At 38.6% G+C, this 21,723-nt stretch overlaps 1 protein-coding gene and 1 long non-coding RNA gene across 31 annotated transcripts in view; one reads left to right on the top strand and one right to left on the bottom strand.

Annotated features, from left to right (window-relative positions):
• Positions 1-21,723, top strand: part of tjp1b (tight junction protein 1b) — a 66,356-nt gene that overhangs the window by 10,368 nt on the left and 34,265 nt on the right. For 17 of the 30 annotated variants that reach the window (XM_078948590.1, XM_078948587.1, XM_078948589.1 and 14 more), the window contains exons 3-4: positions 10,752-10,893; positions 12,751-12,795. In XM_078948590.1, the coding sequence (XP_078804716.1) occupies positions 10,752-10,893; positions 12,751-12,795 (187 nt within the window). Of the gene's footprint in view, positions 1-3,509; positions 4,041-4,802; positions 4,833-10,751; positions 10,894-12,750; positions 12,796-21,723 lie in introns of those variants that run through there. The other 13 variants (XM_078948608.1, XM_078948607.1, XM_023955723.2 and 10 more) reach the window with 5 other exon arrangements.
• On the bottom strand, positions 10,107-12,193 carry LOC110015242 (uncharacterized). The gene is made up of 2 exons (XR_002290400.3): positions 12,098-12,193; positions 10,107-10,888 (listed from the first exon to the last, which is right to left on the bottom strand). It is a non-coding gene; the product is annotated as an uncharacterized LOC110015242 (long non-coding RNA).

Raw genomic sequence — 21,723 nt, 5'->3', positions numbered from 1 at the left:
TAATGGGAATTTCCAATTATCTCAACCGGTCACTATTTATTAATTATTACATGTGTGGTGTTTTTAGTTGTCACTATCCACACTGGTTATATATTTTTTAATGTTAAAGTTCATATTGTTTAAGTTACATGTCACACAGAATGCAGTCTGCAAAGAAAAATATGAATGTAGATTTCTGAGACCAGAAAATCCTTGATACAATTTTTATTGTAATTTAAAAAAACATATTGAGCAAAGAAGTCTCTGTTTGATTCAGTCGATTAATACTCATGGATGTCTCAAGGCCAGAACATTTTTATTTCATTCCATATATTTGTAGTAAGTCAATATTCTTTATTTCACTTTATTTGGCCATAAAAATTAACTTTTTATATCAAAAATTAGATCCGTTTTAAAGTGAATGTTGAGACTTTCACGTTATTAAAATCGCATCAGAAGTGGGAAACGTATCAATAAACTGCACTCAGTTTACCTTCTAACTTACAGATAGAACTGTGAGGTCAAGCCAAAACACTTCTTGTAACTGGGGCAACAGTCCTCCTATTAATACTCAAAATGCAGTTGTGTTTCATACATAAAGAGGGAGAGTGCTAAATAAAATAATCTCTTGTTTTTTAATTAGTAGCCTTAGTGAAAATGTGTTCAGTCAAAAATAAATTAAGTGCTTTTGTTTATTTTTCTTGTTGAGTTATGTTTATTTTCTGTTTAGGTGATGTTCTGTTTTTGGGGTTTCTGCTTTTCCTGTGTTCACATCAGGGTTCAGATATCAATCAACTCAGCTGCCTGGTGTTATTTAATCACCCTCAGAGATTTTGAAACCATGGTTTCCAGTTGCTCACTTCTCCTGCCTGTTCTCTCATCTCTTGACGTTTGGTTTTAGTTTTTTATTTGAGTTCATGTTTTGCTTTTTCTCATGTTTAGGTTTTTTTATTAAGTTAGGTTTCCTGTCTCCTGCATTTAGGTTTCATATCACTTTTTCATTTATGAAAACATCGTACATTTAACATTTTTTATGTGGGGTTCATTTCACCAAGTGTTTGAGACCAGAAACTGCTTTGTTTGCTGTAGCAAAACAAGATGTAATTGTTATTTTAAAAGCAATCTCATTAAAGAAATAGCAAAAAAAATGATGGACACACTTATGCCATGAATTACTTTACTATCAAAAAGGCTTAAAACCAGTTTATTATTGAGTATAAATAAGGGATGGGCGATGTGTGACATAAAACTTGTAGTTTACACTAAGCCAATTTAAACCTGATTTTCATTCAAGTGATTGTCCTAGCTAAAAAAAATGATGTCACCAAAATTTGGTCCTAACAAAAGTTGGCAAATGTGCTAGACAAACAAGCCTTATAGCTGTGAATCTGGAAAAGGGCGTTGAAGAGTTAAACAGTAAGTTGTCACCTGTCAGTGAAAGGTCATGTCTCTATTTTCAGTCTCAAATCTTGAATGAAAATGATAAATAAAATTCATTTAAAAAATCTACCCAGAGTAGCTTTGTCTTAGTTACATTTTAATCTAAGGGAGAATAAAGTTTTTTTGGCAGTTTTGAAATTGGGCCATTTTAGAGGTGAGAGCAATCGTGCCCTGACCTGGCTCCAGTTACGTTGTTTTCAAATCTGCTTCAAACAGGAAGTCAAAAGCCCCTTCAACCCTGTTGCATCATTCCATCCTTCCATCACAGTGACATAGCATTTTGTTCGATCTTCTCCAGAGTCAAATCAAACGGCAGAGCTGGTGGTTTTTGTAAAAAAGGAGCTCCCAGCAGGTGCAAGACAGTGACAAATACATATGACCATGGTGCAGTGGATTCAATATTGTGAGAGTTACTTTTGTAATGGGCAAAAGTAAACAAAATACGCCAACAAAGTTCTTGTGTTGGTTCTTGAGTATAAAAATTATGTAGAAAAACAGTTAATTTTTTCAAGGTTTTAAAAGTTATTTCAGGTGAATGTGTTAAATGGAACAGTCAATAAAGAACAGCAGGACCTGCTCACCCTCTCCATGTGCAAACCTCCACAAAAGATAAAACCTGCAGGTGAACAGGTGCACTAAATCAAGTTGTCCTCCTGATCATGTGACAGTGCGACAACAATAGCAGCTAAAAGTTGGTACAACCAGATTTAATCTATTTATAAAGCGCTCCGGATTATAAAGCACAGTCTTTTTTTTTTTTTTTTTTGTAAATTAGGCTCTCAAGTGTCTCTTGAGAAATAATTTGTGCGGAAAATATTTATAACTACCTATATATATATATATATATATATATATATATATATATATATATATATATATATATATATATATATATATATATATATATATATATATAATTATTATAAATCTACGGAAGCACTGTGATGCAGTAAATAGCGCTCTTGCCTCACAGCAAGAAGGCCCCGGTTCAAGTCCCGGCTGGGGGACCTGAAACAGAACTCCAATGGGGAACCCTTCTGTGTGGAGTTTGTATGGTCTTCCCGTGCATGCATGGGGTTTCTCCGGCTTCCTTTCACCATCCAAAAACAGGCTTCATAGGTTAAAGGGTTACTCTAAATTGTCCCTAGGTGTGAATGTGCATAGGTGTGTGATTGTGGCCCTGTGACAGACTGGCGACCTGTCCAGGTGTCCCCTGCTTTGGCCCACGAGTGGCCAGAATAGGCTCCGGCAGCCCTGTGTCCCCGAAAGGGACAAAAACAAGTTTAATCCCATCGAGACGACTGTTGTTGTGAATTTGGGCTATATAAATAAAATTGAATTGAATTGACTTAAAAGATGAATCCATGAAAGCGTATTGTACAAAAAAAACAAACGGGTGTTTTCAGTGATATGGTGCACATGACCACGATACATTGTGTTTCAATAATTTTTGTTTAAAAAACAGATATTTTAATGTAATCTTTTGTAAACCATCCATATTTTCATTATCAGAATACAGTGGATTTTAAAATATTCTTAGTATTAGGTTCTTATTTTGTGAAATCTGGGATGTCATATTTGCTATTGAAACAAATATTTCAAAATTCAGGGCACTAGATAGTCTTGCACTATTTAGTTTCTTGGTAGTTAGGCACCAGGGAGGGAATTTGGATATAGGAGAATAAAAATTAGGACAAAAACACAAATTTAGAGAGACAATAAATCCTTTTTTGTTTGTGTGTTTTTTGAATGTAATAACTTTCACATAAAGCTGCATTTACCTCGGAAAATTGGTTACTGAATAAAAAGAAGTCACCACCAAGAGGTAGGGCATGAGGCACTGGGACATCTGGGTTTGTAGCTACGCCCCTGTAAGCCCATCAGGGCTTCCTGGAAGTATTACATAACATAAAGACGCTCGACTTTCTACAAAAGGAAAACCGACGTGTCATTTTTAGACAAACTTTCGGCCTTGTAAACAGACAACTAAGCATCTCTAAATGACCCCCCACCCCCCATCTACCACCCCCTCCTCCCTCCTCCCCTCCCTCCCCCTGCAAAACACACTGTACACACACTCTCTCCCCTACCTCACACACACGGACGCCTGGACGCTGCAGCGTTTTTAAGAGAGTGTTTCCAACCCTGGATAGAAGGGAAGAGGCGGAAGGAAGGAGGTGATGTCCAAATCCTGAGCGCATTCGGCATTTTAAAAAAGAAAGAAGAAGAAGAAGAGGGGAAAGCTGAGGGAGGAATAGAAAGCAGTGAAAATTGCAGCTCGAATGGATCGGAGATTCATCTGAAACACGGTCAGAGTGTCATTGCAGACATGGGTCGCAGCGGTACGGCACCTCTCGCTCAGCTCCTTGGGGAGTGCTTTCACTGTCAGTCCTTCAGCGCTGGAAATGGCGTTGTGATGCTGAGCGCGGAAGACGCAGCGGAGGCGGATGCCAAGGAATAGAGAAATATATGATCACCTGTGCTTTTCTTTGGGTTGGATTTTTAGTAGCGGTGGACAATACCATGGTGAATTACCAGAAATACATTACTGTTATGCAGCTGGCTCTGGGGGTGACCGCCTCCAACAAAGAACATTGCCTTCCACCCAGGAAGCGTATGTGGTGAGTATCAATCTTGGTGCGGATGATGGTGATGATGAAGTGATGCAGGTTGGGAGAACTAGTGGGGGGGTGAGGGGGGGGGGGGGCGATGAACCTAACCGTCGCCTCCCACGTCTCGTCAAATGAAAAGCCAAAACGCGGCCGGCTCATGACATAACCCTCCTATGAGCCACTGCGGCCAGTCTGCACCATGTTGCAAACACCACAGACCCCACTGTGGTGGAGGCTCGGAGTAGGTAAGGCAACTACTCTGCATGCTTTGGAGTTTGTGCGCGTGCGTGCCCTCTTGTGCACGCGTGCGCAAAGACGAGCGGCCTCGTCCTTTCTCTTCCATTAGTTTGAAAAGTTGAATGCGTAAAAATGATGTCATGGCCGTTCTTCATTGTTTTCTCCGCTTTCAACTTCATCATGTGCTTTGCTGGGACTCCGCTGCAAGGTGTCATCTTCAAGCCAAGCCATGATCATTCCCTCCTCCCCAACATCACCTGCTGTCTTCACTGCTGCTGTGTCTGATTAATAAAGTGGAAAGCATGAAACTCGATTCTGTCCTGTTTTTATTACCTGTGCTGCAACCAGGCCTCTGTACACTGCCATGCACTGCCATACACTTCATCCAGCCTATGCTCTCCGGGCATGTGTTTGGGTCCCCTCTCTCCACCTAAAACGAGTGTCCCCTTTTTTTGTGCCAGATTGTTTTCTAATGACCATCTTTCACTTTCTGCCTTTCTCTTTCTGCGGCCTTGTCCATTTGTGTACTTGAAGGCATTCTTCCCATCACTCCTCTTCCTCAATGTAAGTAGATTGCTGTGGTGTGTGGCACTGTATCCTTCATTACAGCTGGATTACTCTGAAAGCAAAGATTCTTAGTTAACAGTCAAAAGGCTCAATGGTGCTCTGAGAGAAACCAATACAATCTTTTATTATATTTTACAACTTGGATTTCACCGCTTTCTGTTTTTTAGTCACATTTAACTGTACTTGTTTACACTCAAAATCTTTATATTCATATTTTTCTGCAAACAATACACGCTAACTGTACCACATTTGAACAAAATGTTTTCTTTTAGTCACAAATCTGTCACATACACCTTATTAGTCCTCAGTCTCTTTACCTGATCAGTTTTTCATTCACTTCCTGGTCTAATTGCCCCCCAAAGAGAAGATGCGGTCTTTCACACAGACCCGCTTTCATGTTGAATCCCTTCTTGTTGTGTTCAAGCTAACATCTACATATTCAAAGCCTTTGCTCGGGAAGCTTCTCCTTTCATCTGGTGGTGTGCTTAAACAAAAGGCATCAAAATCAATGAACGCTGAGTTCTTGCATGTTGAGAGAAGAACAGGAAGCACAGTCAGGGTTAATGAAGCAAAACCACAAAGGCCTTTGGGGAACACTCATCAATTGGTCTCTTAAGTTCTTCTCAAAGCACAAACCAACCAATCTCAGGCAAATATCTTTAAAACCAACTACTCTGTCATCATTGAATCTTCTTCATTTATGTTTTATATATATATATATATATATATGCAGAAGTTGATTGAAGCAGAAATGTGTTGAAGCAATTGTAACATTAATTTTGGACATTCTATAAAGTAACCATTTTAACCAATTTTTTTGTAGCTAAAAATGAAGGCTTCAATTTGCTTTGGCAAACAAGGTTATCTATTTTTTATGTTTGCAATAACATGTAATTAAAATTAAACATGGTCATGTTTAAAAAAAATTACACACTACATAAAGTTGTAAATTCATGCTTTGATTCTCTCACAGAAACCTGCAAACTTTCCCTTTGCCTTTAAAATACCATACAATATTTAGCAGGAGTAAACTAAGAGGGAATATCATCTAAATATGAGATTACGTTCTGGCTTGAGCTGTCACCTAGTCTGCATCAGAGATGTGTTTGTTCCACTCTCCTCATTTTACATAAACGACAGCATTATCATGTGCTGGGATGTTTTGGGCACTCATGCCTAAATGTAATTACTTCTGTTTTTTTATTAAAAGTGTTCTACTTCTGACTGCATCATATCATCTCATTATACAAATATGGTCAGAAAAAAGCACCTCCAGGCTTGTTGAAGGTGGAGTAGGCCATTTATCAGGGATATCTTTTGAATTACCTTTTTTTAAAACAAAGAAAAACCTGACCGCTGACACCTTTAGTGACGCATATTTATTTTTGTAAGTTCAAAATCTGTAAGGTATTTATTAAACCTGGGATTCATATCTTAGTTTAGAACAAAAACTTCAGAGAAATACAGTTTATTGTCCAGCTGGTGTCTTAAAATTGAATTTATTAATGGATTTAATGGATCTTTACCGTGTTTGCTGATGTGTAGTGACTGAAACTGAGGTGAAATCCAAACGAGCAAGAAGAAATGTTCTTGGTTTAGTCCTTTTCTATGCTTTTCTTGCTACATAAAACATCAAACTACAGTGAAAAAGATCAAATAAGTTGATTATTTCAAGTAAAGATTCTTTGATTTTGTACTACCCACTCACTGAGGATTAGAAAACCCCCATGGATTTCAGCCCACTGTATTACAGTTATTGGCTTTTTGCAGATATGTAAGGCAGGATAAGAGAATGAATTGAAAGGACAAAAGCATTTGCATTCCTAAAGAAGAAGCAGCAAGCAGCTCACTGTTTCGCCCTATTTTGGGCTGCAGCTTCTTTGTCCCATTTTTGGTCAAACGGTCAGAACGGCTTCCTGTGCTGCTGATATCACAGTGTGCGGTAGCCAAATTGAACACCATTCTGCCTGAACACTTACACCGTTCACCTATGGGGAGCTGTGCATGCCATGTGCACAGACAGAGGAAGAACAGCTCAGCTTGCCTTCAAACAAAAGACAGAATAGCAGCAGCAGAAGCTCTCTAAAGGAAAACTAGTCCTTGTGAGCAGATGTTCCCTTTTGCCTGCAGAATTGTAAACCCTCTTCCTCTGTGCACACAGCCAAAGATTTGCATGAACCTGACTTAATGAACTTTACACTCTGTTGCAAGCCTGCAGGGATAGTACAACAAGTCTGTTCTTTTTATGTGATGCTTCATTTTGCACCTTTTCCCGCTCTGCTGTCCTTTCTGTTTGTTTCTTTTATATGTTTTAGTGAGAAGATTATAAATAATGGTTAGGTTTGCCCCGTTGGCTAAATGTTGTATTAGCACTGGGCTGGATGGGAGGAATGAAGCGTAACATTGCATATTGACCTGCTGATTAAGCAACACCCGTTATTGCTTGAGCTAATCGTGGCTGATGGCTCCTTCAGGCAGAATGAGGGACGGCATAAAGTCCTGCCGCTGATCAATGTGTTTGTGTTCCCCGTCCTTTCTTTTTGATAGCATCAGGCATCCACACAGCCGCTTTTCTGGGAACAACTGTAATCTACTCTTTTGTGGCCACCAGGCCATCAGGGAAGCTGACATTGATCTTATTACATTAACTTTTGAGGTGGGCTTTCTTTGTTCACGTGTAATGCAAATGGTCCAGGAGCTTCTCTCTTTCCTTGTGTCAGGGCCAAACTTATTGTTCACACAGTGAGTGCATCATTTGTTTTTCAAAGACTTAAAAAGAAGTAATGAGAAAGGCTGTAGTTAGGACCAAAACTGAAAAGAAAAGTCTGTATTCCCAGCCTCTGCACCAATTTGGACATTAGTAGAAGAGAACCCAAGTATACCTCACTACATTGAAATTTAGAAGATGACTTCTTGTTAAAACTTGGATAAAAATATTCTAATATCTGTTTTTTTTTTTGTTTTAAGAAAAAGCTGTCTGTGGTCAGGATGTAACTGCCAAGCCGACCCACCATAAAACTGGAGCGCCCATAAAAGTACGCACCAGTCCAACAAACATTTTAACAACGATAGGCTCTAAATGTGTGTTCGCTTTATCACATCAAACTTTTGTACCTTCTTTAAAAATTGTTCATTTTACATTCTGCAAGCTATTATCTCAGCCACCAAAACAGTATTTTAGCACATCAAAAGTTGTAATCATATCATAATTAACTCATATGTAAAAAATACATTGCCACATAAATGTCCTTTGAGATTAGCTCAGATACTTGAAATTAGACAAGTTAATTAGATAATACAAATTAGATAATACTTGAAATTAGACATGGAATATAATATTTGGATTGTTTGAACATTTAAACATGATATTTACGATACACCATAAACTGGAAGAGACACAACAGCAATGCTCACCATGTTTTCCTCAGGATTAATTGACTGTTTGCTGAACTGTCAAGTTTGTATTTCTGAAGTTTAAACTGTTATCCGATTCTTTTTGGGCCATAGGGATACATATGCCAAAATTCTTCATCAATTTACTCTCAGAATAATGTAAATATATTTTTTTAAAGACATTAGATATTAATAAATGTCATTACTGAAAATGGTTGTAAAATAAAATGAAGTGACTATTGCATGAGAAATAAGAAAATGAGAAAAAACTGTCATATTTTGCAGAAAAACTACATAAACACACAGAGAAATCTGCATATTTGAACCTGCTCTTTATTGGAAACATGAGTTTTGCTTTACACACAAAATGTGGCCAAAAATTGGCATTAGATATTTTAACTTTTATTTTGAAATGGATTTTATTTAAAGAGAAATGTTTTTGCAATTGCAACTTCAAATGCAGCTTGTATTTCCTTTTTTATTCTTTCTGTCTCATACAAAAAAACATACTAAAGTGAAATTTATCTAGTAATGGTAATTAATTCTGTTCAGATAGATCCAGGTTAATTTATTGTATTACTTCTGATACCATTATTTCTGCTAGGTCAGCAAACCATCTGCACACTGCAGTCTACTGTATGTTTGCTGAACAGATCCTGTTTTAAGTGATGTAAAGATAACAGCCGCATGACATGTAACTGCTGATTATGGTCTGGGGGGATACATACTTATGTTTATGGCTACAAACACTGGGCATTGAAATTAAAACGATGATCACCTGGCATAATTTGGGACGCAGCACCAAGCCACAATAAACTTGAAAGGAATGTATACAGACGTTGTGAAGACAGATTACACCTGTAACAAAAAATAACAATCGTTTAAAATACTTTTTAGTAAGCACTGTAAATTCATATGACTCCCACATTTACTTGTAAGCCAACAGGATTTACCTACAAATGTATCTAAATGAGCCTCTAAAAAAAGGAAGCTTTTAAATCTTTCAGGTAAATCCTAACCAATTTCTGGTGAAATATTACACCTGAAAGTTTGCAAGAGAGGACAACATTACTCACTGCACATTTAATCTGAGCTGACACATTTGCTGGCACAATGTTACTTTGAGCCTTTGTTTCCTAAGGTCTTTTGTTTGAAATCTGTTTCAGAGGCAACATTCAAGAAATGAATGTCTGAATGTGTGGGAATGCTCCAGGCTTGTGTGACAGTGCAAACACCTTCACTCATTAGTGGTGTTTGCTGAATTTTTTATGAGAACAATGTGAGGTTGGCTTTAATTGGCTGTGTGGAGTCTTGAACGCTTTGACCCTGCATCTTTAACACGTTTGTGCCCTTGTCTGCTTCAGTTAACTATTGAATCAATGTGGATGAAAATGAATTTTAAACAACCATAATAATAAAAATTATTATTGAACCATCTGGGTAAATAAGGAAAACAATGTGTGTTATTGAAGTTTTTACACATCAGTTCAAGTCATTGTTTTCTAAATCAACAAGTTATTTTATTAATGAATTATTGGAATGTGGTTAATCAATCTATGAATCAATTCAACTTTATTTATAAAAAGCGCTTCTCATGCTTTGAATTAAATACTTTTATTTATGATTATGAGTTAATACACTTTTCCGAAAATCATTCATCTTCATCTTTGATTATTTTCCATATTTTCTAACCAATATATCACTTGTCTAAAAAGGAGTTTGATATATCTGTGTTTTGCTAGATTTGTGTGGTATTCTATTATTTTAATGATTAAAATAAACCAATCAAATTAAATCAAACATTTAGTGTTTGTTATCTTTGAACATCCAACCTGAAATGTATTCAAATTATTATGGTAATTATGGATCAGAAAAACGTGCATTTTCAGAATATTTTATTTCACTGATGCAATAATTTGAAAATATTATTACTGCATTAAAACTGACATCCTGACAGTTTAAAAGCAAGATCTGTAATACTTATTTAGCAACTGCCAACTACACTATCAAAACCCAGCCACCGATTTGTAAAGTATTCCTTTTTTCTACCCTATATTAAAGCTGAATTAATAAAAAGTTCTCACTGAAACGGCATTCAGTTTAGAAAACATAGGTAAGAGTGTGAAAGGTTATTAACATTCTTCAGTCATTGCCTGTATGGATCAATTTAGGAAATAAAATAGAAGAAAGATAGCTGGAGCCGTGGGGGTTTTATTGTGTTCAGCAGGGCTCCATGAATTCCATTTAAGGACGTCATATAGCTACTCTATCAAACCACCATGACTTAGCTTCCTCTTCTAATGCTGCAGTGATTACTGACCTCTCATCATTTCCATTACTGGGAAAATAAAATCCACTGACATTTAATACACATGTTTCTAAATGCCATCATCCAGCAGCTTCCTGTGGCCTTCTGCAAAGCAGCTAGGCCAAAGTTTTCCTCCACATTTCAGCTCATGGCAGTCTTACAGTTGCATTTCACAGTTGCATTTCTTTTTCCGCCTTTTTCTCTGCCGGTGTCAGGATTCACCCGAGTCCGACCGCCGGCTCCATCACTGCAGGCTCCTCCGCGAGCACCGTTCAGGGCAAGCCATCACTCCGGCGAATCAAGGGTCGCATCCACAGGAGCAAGAGCCTGGACAGCATTGATCTCCTGGATTCTAATGTGAGTGGATTGTCAGACACACAAGCACATGCAACTACACAGTTCAGGCATGTTCAAAAGCGCTGACTTGTAGCTTGGTGTGAAATGGATTTGTCATTTCTGAAAGTACACACGTCCAGGTGAACATAAACGCACTAGAATCTTTTTCAGCAGTACTCTATAGATCACTTACAGATTCATTTGTTGTTAATTTTAATAGAACTTTAGGGACAATTCTGCAGTACCCTAAAGTTAGTGAGGGTGACAGGAGTTTTTCCTTTCCTTTTCTTGTCCAGATATCACAAATCCAAACATCATATGGATGTTTTTAGGTTTTGCTATATTATTTTCATTGCTTCTGATGTCAACACATTCCTAAAGAAATACTTTAACAAGTGAACCCTGTTTTTATTTATACTCCACTGCAAAAAACATTGCTTCAAACAACTTTTGTACGTATGCAAAGAACTATTTGTCAATGTGTAAAAGATTTACGTTTATTCTATTTAGATTCTTTAGTACAGAGAACAATGACACATAGGCTATTTTTCATTTGCATTTCCTTTTGAAGTAAAAGAAATACATAAACATAAAGAAAAAAAGATGCTCTTTGGTTTAATTTTGACGCAAACAAAGCATTGTCTTCAGAAGGATGTGAAATATAGCATTTGTAATGTTAGCCATACTTATTCCGAAATCAAAGCCGGAGAGCTCTGGTGTAAATAAAGTACAGCAGACCCACTTGTTAAACACGCCCACCATACCTTGTTGTTTGCAGACAGAGTGGTAGACTGCTGGAGGGCCTCAGCCACAGGGGAATTACATTGTGTTGACAGCTTAGCTATGACCTGACTTTGAATTCAGCTCTAATGCTCCATCTTATTAAAAGATAGCACAAAACCCCTGGGCTGGTTGAATAATTGATACAAGAATTGGCTGGTATTAGTAATATAGGCTTTGGAGGACGTGAGAATTTTTAATGCCCTTTGGGCACACGTATTAAACTTTTATCATCTCTTTTGTTGGTTTGCAAATGCTTAAAAGTGCTTAAACTATTTTTTTGTACTATAAAAAACACGAAGGGCTAAGATTAATCTTGTCATGTGAGGGGGCTCGAGAGCAGGTAGGACCCAGACGCAGAGGCAGGAGGCAAACGGTTCCAGGGCAAGGGATTTATTAACGCAACAAAAGGCGCTGCAGAGCAGGATCACAAAACAAAACTCACTGTGGCGTGGCATGAAACATGGAACAAGGCATGAAGGGATGACGAGGCATGAAGACGTTAAGAGACGTTACAGACGTTAATAGACCAGCACAAGAGGAAGGGAGAGACAAGACTTAAATACAGGCAGGGCAGACAAGACACAGGTGAACAAGATCAGGACAGATAGGGACCAGGAAGTAAAACTCAGGAACATGACCAAACAGAGCACCTTTCAAAATAAAACAGGAAACAGAACCAAACATGACAGAACAAGAAATAAATCAAAAACCAAGACAAAAGAAACCCAAACCATGACAAATCTTTCAGTTAATTTTTCAAAAATGTAATCAAAATCAGAGTGGACCGATTTTACAATCCTTTTAGCTTGACACTGGGCTAAAAGGATCACTAAATCTGGCTCTGACATGTCAATAAATAGAAAGTATTAAAACATTCAAGTTCCATGCAGCAATGTCAAAGTTGTGTAGGCTGATTTGTTAATTAAAACACTGGATGTGCTCTTTTTTAATTGCCATTTGTAAGAGTTTGACACTTAATGAGATGGCTAGCTGTTTTCTTGAAAGTAAAATGTTTTCCCACTTTTTGCTTTTTTGATGGGATTTCAGCTGCTCAACAGTTTGGGGCGTCCTCTGTCTTATTTTTCTGTCTCACAGTGCTTCAAATGTTTTCAGAGGGCGAAAAGTCTGGACTGCCAGCAGGTCAGTTTTGCAGCTAAGCTCTTTTACACCTGGAGCTAGTATGCTAATGCGTGCTGTGAATGGGGGTGTGGGGCTTTCCTTCCTTCCGTCAAACAAAAATCATCTGGATGGCAGCATGTGTCGCTTTTAAACTTTCATTTTTCTTTCATTCAAAACCATTGACTGTATATGGAGAACTGGACAGGAGAGGCTGTCACGTCACCCATAGAAACTGCCTTACCTCCGGCTCCAGCCAAATTAAGCAAATTCAGTCGCCATTTTTTCATGATATGGACGTCGCCATGTTGGTGCCAGACGACAGGGATTCGACCAAGTCAGTCTGAGTCAATGGTTCTAGGACAACTACTGTCGCCAATCAGGAGTAAGCATGTTCAAAGTCGACACCCGTTCCACTCAAAGCGGGCTCTAGAGATTCTGTCAATCAAAAATTTAAACTGGGTGCCAAAGGGCACCAAATGGTTTTACTGAGGCATCTGACTGGTCAGTATATACTTAAATAATTTGTAATAAAGAAAAAATGAAATGAAAAAAAATTTGGATCAGGTAGAACATGTCAAGACAAGGGTATCAGAGCAAGAATTGTTATTCACACAAATAGAAAGACAGAGTAATATCTAACCATTTCTCAGTAGTAGTCTATGAGATTTTGCCTTCTTGGAGCTAGTGAGTACTTTCTAGTGGAAACGCAAAGGTCGAGGGGTCGCTCAGTCCAGTTCCCCATATATAGTCAATGTTTAAAACAGATTGTCCCATGCTGCACATGCCACAGGCACAATGCATCACACTTCATGGATCCTGGTTGAAATTTGTTTCCTGACAACAAGCTTGAAAGTTAAGAGACTCCTGAGTGGATGCAGTGATTGCTTTACTATTGTTTCACCTGCTATTACTGAATGGCAATGAACTGTGGTTGACTGCCATTCAGTAATATTTTTCAGCTTATCCCACAAATATCTCTCTTGATTTTGTTTTTACAATATCTTATATTAGTTATCCTCCTATCTTTATTTATCCCCACTGAAATATTAAATTGCTCAACTGTTTAGCAAATACTCGATGAGATAAGATAAACCGGCATATATTACCGTACTTACTCTTTGCTATCCATTGTTGGATGTGTTGTAATTGTATAGTTTCCAATCAAAAAATGAACTGAACTTATTTTGGGCTTTCTGTTCTTTGCATTTATATTTTATATACTTTCATCTTTGGAAAATTGGGTTTCCTGTTGATGAGATTTTTTTTGTAAAGAAGTTCAGACTGGTGAGGATGGATGCCGTTTTTTAAGTGAGGCTGCATACAACACACTCATAACAGTAACGTTCCTGCCTACTATCTTTGCAAAAGCTTTCTTGTCTGTGCTGCTTCGTACATCTAACCGTGTGACTGGACATTCTTCATGATGAGTAAGTTTTTATGAATCAATTTAAAGCAACATCTGAACTTAACTTACCCTGCAAACCATAAATGCGAACTTTGTTGTGGTCAATAGTTAAAGTCAGTGGATTAGAGATAAAACATTTTGGATTATCCTGATTTATCATCTAGCAATCATAGATATCTGTATTAAATTCCACTCTATATAAACCCTCAACCAGTTCAGCATTTCACTAAAAGGAAAACCTGTCAATTGTGCTCTTGGAGGCAGATGAAAACATTTCATTTTTCAGTGAAAGGACGGGCCAACTGACTGACGTCCATTAAGCCATGTCGCCTGAGGGCTTAAAACAGTGATAATATTGGAGCACAGACAGTTTGGCTGCATATATCTGTCTCGAAAAAGGAAGCTGTCATGACTGATGGAGCAAAGGGCCTATATTGGAAAAGTAATTACAAAATCATTGTTCAGCTCCCATCCAGTGAGCATGGTGGTGAAATGGTGAAGGCTTTTAGGCTGTAATTGACAGATTAGCGGTGGCCTTGATTTGTGAACAGACGAGCTGAGCCTTCGTTTAAGCTGAAAGAGAAGTATAATGTCTTCTTTAAACTTACATCCTCTTCTGGTCTGTAAGTCTTCAAGACAGTGACTTACAAAATTGCGGTCATTTGTCTTTACAGCCTGCCACTCAGAGGATGCTTAGGATGGCCTCAAGGGGCCACAGTCTCACCAGGGAATGAAAGCGCAGCTATGGTTTCAGCCCCCCCATTCCTATGTCTCTCTTTTTTCATATATATATATATATATATATATATATATATATATATATATTGTACAGGCAGTGGGTGCACTAGAGTAAAACTTGCTGACATGCTCAAACTCAAATGCAGCTGATGGAAGTAACAGTCCGCCTTACAGTGAGTGATGAGACTGCAGGATGCTGAGCTAAGGAACCGTTTCCTTTGCAACCAACTGAAATGTTACAATGGACTGCTGATCAGCTGCTAGATGATCCAGCAAATAGAAATGTACACACTGATTGGCTTCTTAAAACAGACATGTAAAGATATTAATCAAGTGAGTGTATAAATTTAACTCCGCAACTATCATTTTCCATCAGCGCACAGCTAGATAATCAATAGTAGTTAAGACTTTGTTTGTATTGATTGCTTCTTTTGATTGCTTTTTTCTCTTGATAGTTCAGGGAGGACTTTGGCGGCTGGCCCACTCCTACTGTCATTTGTGTTGGCAGCCATTGTACTGGTTCGCAGAAAGCTGGAATCAGATTTTAGTGCTAAGGCTGCAGAAAGCACAACACAGATGGAGGGGGGGTCCACAATAATAGCAGCCATTGCACCTGATGCTTTTGTGTGTGATTGGAGTTATTTGTTTTGTTTGTTCGCTGACAACACTTCATCTCATTTCAAAGCTCCTTTTTTTCACCACTTTGGGGAGACATGTTCCTCCATCTGCTCCTGCATCACACACTCCCTCTGCCTTGTAAACCACAGATCTCAGGCCACTTAAACAGCTTTGTTATTCTCACCAAGGCTAATTGTGTGAAAGAGCAAACACTCAGCTTTGCTTTGGGATTCTTTTTCTTTGCTTTGCTCTATTTGTTGCGCATTGATGCTTAAATATTTATGAGTACACGACTCGGGTGTGTTTCATCGTTTTAATGGGAAACCGCTTCTTTTACGCTCAGAGACTTTTCCTTGTAGCTCTGGTGCTGAGTGAAAACTAAACTGATGCTGCACTTTTATGTGTCGAGATTTTGTGAAAGATCTGTTTTTAATGCAGGGTTTTTCCTGCACTCTCAGCTGTTTTGGAAAATGTTAAAAGAATGTTTGCTGCAGAGGCGATAACCAGGTGAGCTGCAGAGAAGCTAAAACTGCATCAGCAGGAGCAAATGTGGCTAAGCCAAGATGAAAAGCACAATTAAATTAATTACTCCACAACAGATCAGGATCAGTCACCAGCTGGGCCTGAGGTTTGCACTGGTCTAAGTCTTAATCTCTTATTAGTTCTGCTTGCCTCGTTCCATTGGTTAAATCCCATCCTTGGCTGCAATCTGTTGTGGACAGAGGCAGCCCCCCCCAACCACCACAGAAGAAAAACCCCAACGTAAGCATTTATGTGCTTCTTAGTCTTTGGAAAGTGCTGCAGATGCATTTACAGAGTGAGCAACTTGCAGCTGAATTAACCAATCTGCATATTCAGGATCGTTAGCAGGAAATTGCTCTCATGTGATGAAGGTGAGAGGAGGGCGGCACCTGAGTAGGACATACCACAAGGGCTGGGGGAAGACAGAAAAGGGAGGAGGAGAGGAGGGCTGCGGGAGATTTATCGTGACTGGCACCGTAGGAGGCCTTTAGTGGTGGGAGGAGGGGAGGAGGTTAGGGGAGGCAACTGTGACTGAAGCCGCTGATTTTCTCTGAGCTAGACAGGTCTGTTATGTAAGAAAAGCCGATTGGATGATATTTTTTTTCTCCGCCTTTAGGTGATAATCACATTCAAGAGTCTAGATGTGATGTTGACCATGCAGACCATGCGTTGATGCTTGTGGTGGCTGCATGTGCGGTCAAACCGGCTGCACAAACTGATGCATGTTTACATTCAGATGTTGGTTGCATTTCCTGAGGCCAACTTAGACCTGTCTGTCAATGAGACGGACAGGTCTGATATGGTGTGTCACTGTAAGCGGCATTTAAAACGAGCATTTGACATATTGTGTCACAGTATATTATCTCTATAGTTCCATTTTATCCCCTCATATTTTCCTTGAAAAACAAACTTCTATTATTTTCATTACCTTTCTAAATTTACATCTTTCTGCAAATTCAAAGCAGATTTTCCCTATTTCCAGTACTAAAGCTGGATCAAACATAAACTTGTTATGCCCATAAAGTATACAGAGTACAGCAGCCTTGGATGTCAATGGACAGTTTAGAGAAAATGACTCGTGCCTTTGAATTGTTTTTATGGTTGAGCTTGTGTCCCTCATCAACTACAAATCATCTCAAGGGAGAAGACTTAAAGCCACATAAATCCAAACAACTCTATTGACTTTCCCTTGTGATTCATAGCCAGTGGAGAGACCTGGGCATCATCTGCAGCTGGATTAGTGAAAATGTGACACTGAACCAATGTCCTGATGATAATGTGTTTGGGTTCTCAAGAAATGCATTTTGCATTCATTTGAGCAACAATAATACATTTAATTTTTACCCCAGCTTCTTCTACAGAAGAGGTTCACTCCCTCATGATTTGAGCATATGATTGTAAGGTCAAGTGAAGGACTACCAGCAGGATGATGTCATGTTTGTGGGTATTAAGATGGTGGCCATGCTGGGAGTATCAATCTTGAGGAATGTAAAACTGAAAATGGTGCTTTAAAACACCACAATCGGTCATAAGATTGCACTCATGTAGATTTGGTAGATTACAAAGAATGTGGATTATCAGGAGACAGACACATTCTGTTTACACTAAAGGAATATGCTGCATTTATGTACAACAGGCAAAATTGGATTTTTCATACATGTTTTTAAATAGTACTCAAGAATGGAGATCTTAAAATATCTGTGAGGCTAAGTTAAATGATTTTCACAATCTTACTCAAAACTAGTCTGAAAATGTTTACATTTCTAAAATACATTTTTAGATTTTAGCTTTGACATTCATCACAGTTTTTTGTGTTTTTATTTAAATGGATAATTCAGTATTATCTAAAACTTAATCTTGAAATGTTGTTGAAAAATTGAAATGTGACATGTTATTGCAGTTTACTTTAAACTGACAGTAACAAAACAAATTTGAGTCCTTTTGTGTTTAAAAAAAAATAAAAGTGTGTAGTGCAGTCTGCCATGTTGCTGGACATGTTAGATGTGTGTGGATGCCCTGGGAGTCGCCATATGCTGTTTAGATTTAGGAGCATCCCATCACAACGGACTCATGGGTGAACAACCCAAATTTCCTCACATGTCTCCCTGACCATGTGCACGGCATTGTTAGCCAGCAGCAGTTAAAATCACTCAGCTCTGCTCTCTTCACGCTTGTATTCACAACGTTATAAATAATTTTTTCCACAACCATCCTCTTTTTAGAGCTTTACACCATCAGGCTTGACAGTCATTGGTAAAGTGCAACTGAAGTCCTGCAGAGGGCAGAGTTTAACTAACTAAATAAATGTGTGGGAATACACCGAAACGTTTTTGTTTTTCTGCAATTAATGCAGATTGCAGCATGCTTTCACAATGTCCAGTTTGGACGATTCTTTATCTGTGGTGGTAGCACTTTTTAAAAACATCCCATGATTACAACCAGTGAAAACAGGACTGGCATGAGAATGAAAACGGCTTAGTTCCATTGGTTCCCATGAGGTTTGTGGAGTCAACCAGGACAACATGCAGTGTAATCCCATCTAGCATAAAAGTAAAATTTACCCCGGCGCACATAGAAAAATATGAATGTTCTTAGGTTGTTTTTTTTGGAATCAACCGATAGATCAGAAGAGACATTAATTTCTGGTTGACACAAGATAGATTAATGGTTTTGTCTGGTTGATTTCTGCAGTGCAGTAATATCCCCTTGATGTTTTTTCTTGCCCCTTTCTTCCTGTTTCTGTCATCAGTTGCTACAGTCAGAAACCCGTGAGTTTATCTTTTATTTTTTTCTAAGCAACAACCATACAGGCCACATTTTCAGCTGCCTACACACCCACAATGGGTGCTTTAAAAAAGCTCCTATACCCCTCCAGCAACTAAACTTCACACTCAATACAGCAATCTGGGATCTGGAGATTTGTTTCATCGCAAAATCCTTTACTTCCAGGTTCAAGGCTAAAAGCTTTACCAACACGTCCACATTAACTGATTGAAATTGTTCTTTATTAGCGTCAGTGCTCACCTCCTGGGATGAACATACTTAGATGATTGCTTCGCAAGTGTACAGGAATTGTTTGATCAAGAGAGGATTTGGATGGTGGCCGTCTGCTGTCACGTGATTTGCCGGCTTGACATGTCTGAGCTTGGTTGGTGGGAAAATGAGGCAGAGATTAGAAGTTCATTTGGAGGATCTTAAAAAAATATGTATTTTTCCCCCGTACATGGATTGTGATTTTAGCTTTGAATTTTATAATATAAATCCAGATCTCTTCTTTGTCATTACTTCCTGTGTGCTTGTGGCCTTTTTTAGGTATTCCAAAACCTCTCTTGTTTTTAAACTAATTATATCAGTTGTCACGTTTTAAAAATAATTTTTATTAACCACTTTGTAATGTTGTGACAAAATAAAGCTTTGACTTCCAAAATAAAATGGTGTCAAGTCTGTGGGCTAACTTAATGTCCAAGGTCAAGTATAAAGAAAAGATCAAAGAGGAATTGCAGAATGACATTTGATCCATACGCTTAATTTACCGGTAGTATCTCCTTAAATGAAAAAAAAAAAACTAAAGAATATTTTTATACAGTTGGAAAGAAGTTCAGGCACGAGGGGGTCTAAGGTGGCCAGTTTATCCATCCATCCATTTTATAAATTTTCATAAAGACCCAAAGGCTCATAGGAAAATTGTGTTTCTGAAGTTTTTAACATTTTTCTTACAGTATTTTTCTCATGGTGGAGGACATTTGTGAGGAAAATTAAGCTTAAAATTGTGTTTCTGAGTATTTCTTTATTCAGATTGTTGTGAATCAGGAGAAGACCAAAAAAATTCTGTTGGAAAAAGTTTGTAGTTGTCACATAAAGTCCATAATCAGCAGGCCACAAGCTCCTGACCTGCTGTATCCCAATACATTCACTTGCAAACAAATAGATCAATTTCTGACTCAGTTTTCTTCCTCCAAGCTGACATCTGGCTCAAAAGTGTACAGCTGGGTAGCTCTAATATTACTAGCCATTTTTGTTGCACCAGTAATGTTAGGTTGGTATTGTGAGGGGCGGTAAGCTAGAGGGAGAGAGTGTAAATAAAGGGATGGTGGGAAATGAAGGCAGGCTATATACTTGCCATCAGCCCCGCCCACAAGTCATAGAAGAATTTCTGATGAATTCCTGCTGCTCAACAGAAACTATAAAATGTCCTAGAAAATATCATAGATTTTTTTCTAAATTATAACCATAATAAAAGAACAGTGAGAACGCTTTTTACAACAGATCTACAGATGATTGGAGGGGGACTTTAATCTCTTTTGGAGTCATGGGGGTTTGCTGGAATCTAATCCAGCCACTGTTGGGCAAAGACAGGCCCCTCGGACAGGTCACCAGTTTGTCACAGGGCGGCAGATTATTCTACTACAGTGTATATGTCAAAATATCCAGGGTTAAGAGGTCAAAAAGAAGGTTGTAAATTCTGTTATTTGCTTATTAGTCTGCATCGGTTCCTAGTTTAATTTATTGAGAACATGGATAGTTTAGCCTGTGTGGATGCCTTCCACCTGCAATAAGACCCCGTACACTGACCTCAACATCTATCACAAACAGCTGCAACCATTAAAGTTCATTGACAGCCGTGCCAATCTTTGCTTATTTGGCTGTTTCCTTGACCTGTGCAGCTGAAAGGGTGACTCACTCACCCTCAGGATGGTGTACCCCCTCCCCAATCCAAACGTGCTGTGAATTTCTAATTTGGCTTTCCGCTCATGCACATTTTTTAATATATTTTACAGTCATACTGTGATTCAGAACCTCACTCTGGCACTTCCTAAATGTGCTGATGGAGGAGAGGGGCAGCATTACATTGTAGCTCTGCACATGTGAAGCACCCTCTGTGCTGCTGGGAAGGGTGATGCAAACACTCTTGTAGCAATAACAGAGGGTACTTCAAGGGCTTTAACAGAAGCAGAGCGTAGCAGTAAAACTCTTCATTTTATTATCTAGAAAAAGTTTCTATTTGTGGATTTCCAATAAGGATTGGCAGCTGGATCTTCAATGCAAATTTCATGAAGTCCAATTCAGTTAAAAGAAGGCGCTGTCATGAAGTCACCAATAAGCCTTAGTGGCAGATTGTGTACAAAGATACAGAAAAAGCTCTGGTTACAGGTGCGGAAAACTTATTTAAGAGTTCATTGATTGATTCTCTGACTGCTGTTTATCACGTCCTGTTTTTCCACAGGCTATCTTTGACTGCCCTTGTTTACGTAATTCTTATGACCTTGCCCATCTCACAGTCTTACATTCAAGATGCCCCCGCCCCCTACTTTTCCAGATCCTCCAATGGAGAATGCAGTAATCTCTTAACGTCAGCAACATTTGCAGGACCTCTGTACTCCTCCAGAATAACCATTCAAGCCCTATCTTCCCCTGCTCTCATTAGTGTCAGAGGTAGAGGTGACAAGAACGGTCACGCCATCCCAAAGTGATAAAATGCACAACAACAAAAGGTGCTGCAGGGAATTAGGCAGTTCTTGAGAAGCCAGCACAAAAACGAAAGTGCATACAATAGACTCTTAAGAGTGGAGTTTGGTGCAGTGCACAATTTACATCATACTGTATATTGATTAAATCTGTATGCCCCTCGGGAAAGAGTATTGAGCATTGTGACTATAGGGTGGATT

This window comes from Oryzias latipes, chromosome 6, assembly GCF_053564925.1.
Source record: "Oryzias latipes strain Hd-rR chromosome 6, Olatipes_Hd-rR_3.1".
Taxonomy (NCBI): domain Eukaryota; kingdom Metazoa; phylum Chordata; class Actinopteri; order Beloniformes; family Adrianichthyidae; genus Oryzias; species Oryzias latipes.
This window is presented reverse-complemented; position numbering and strand designations above follow the sequence as displayed.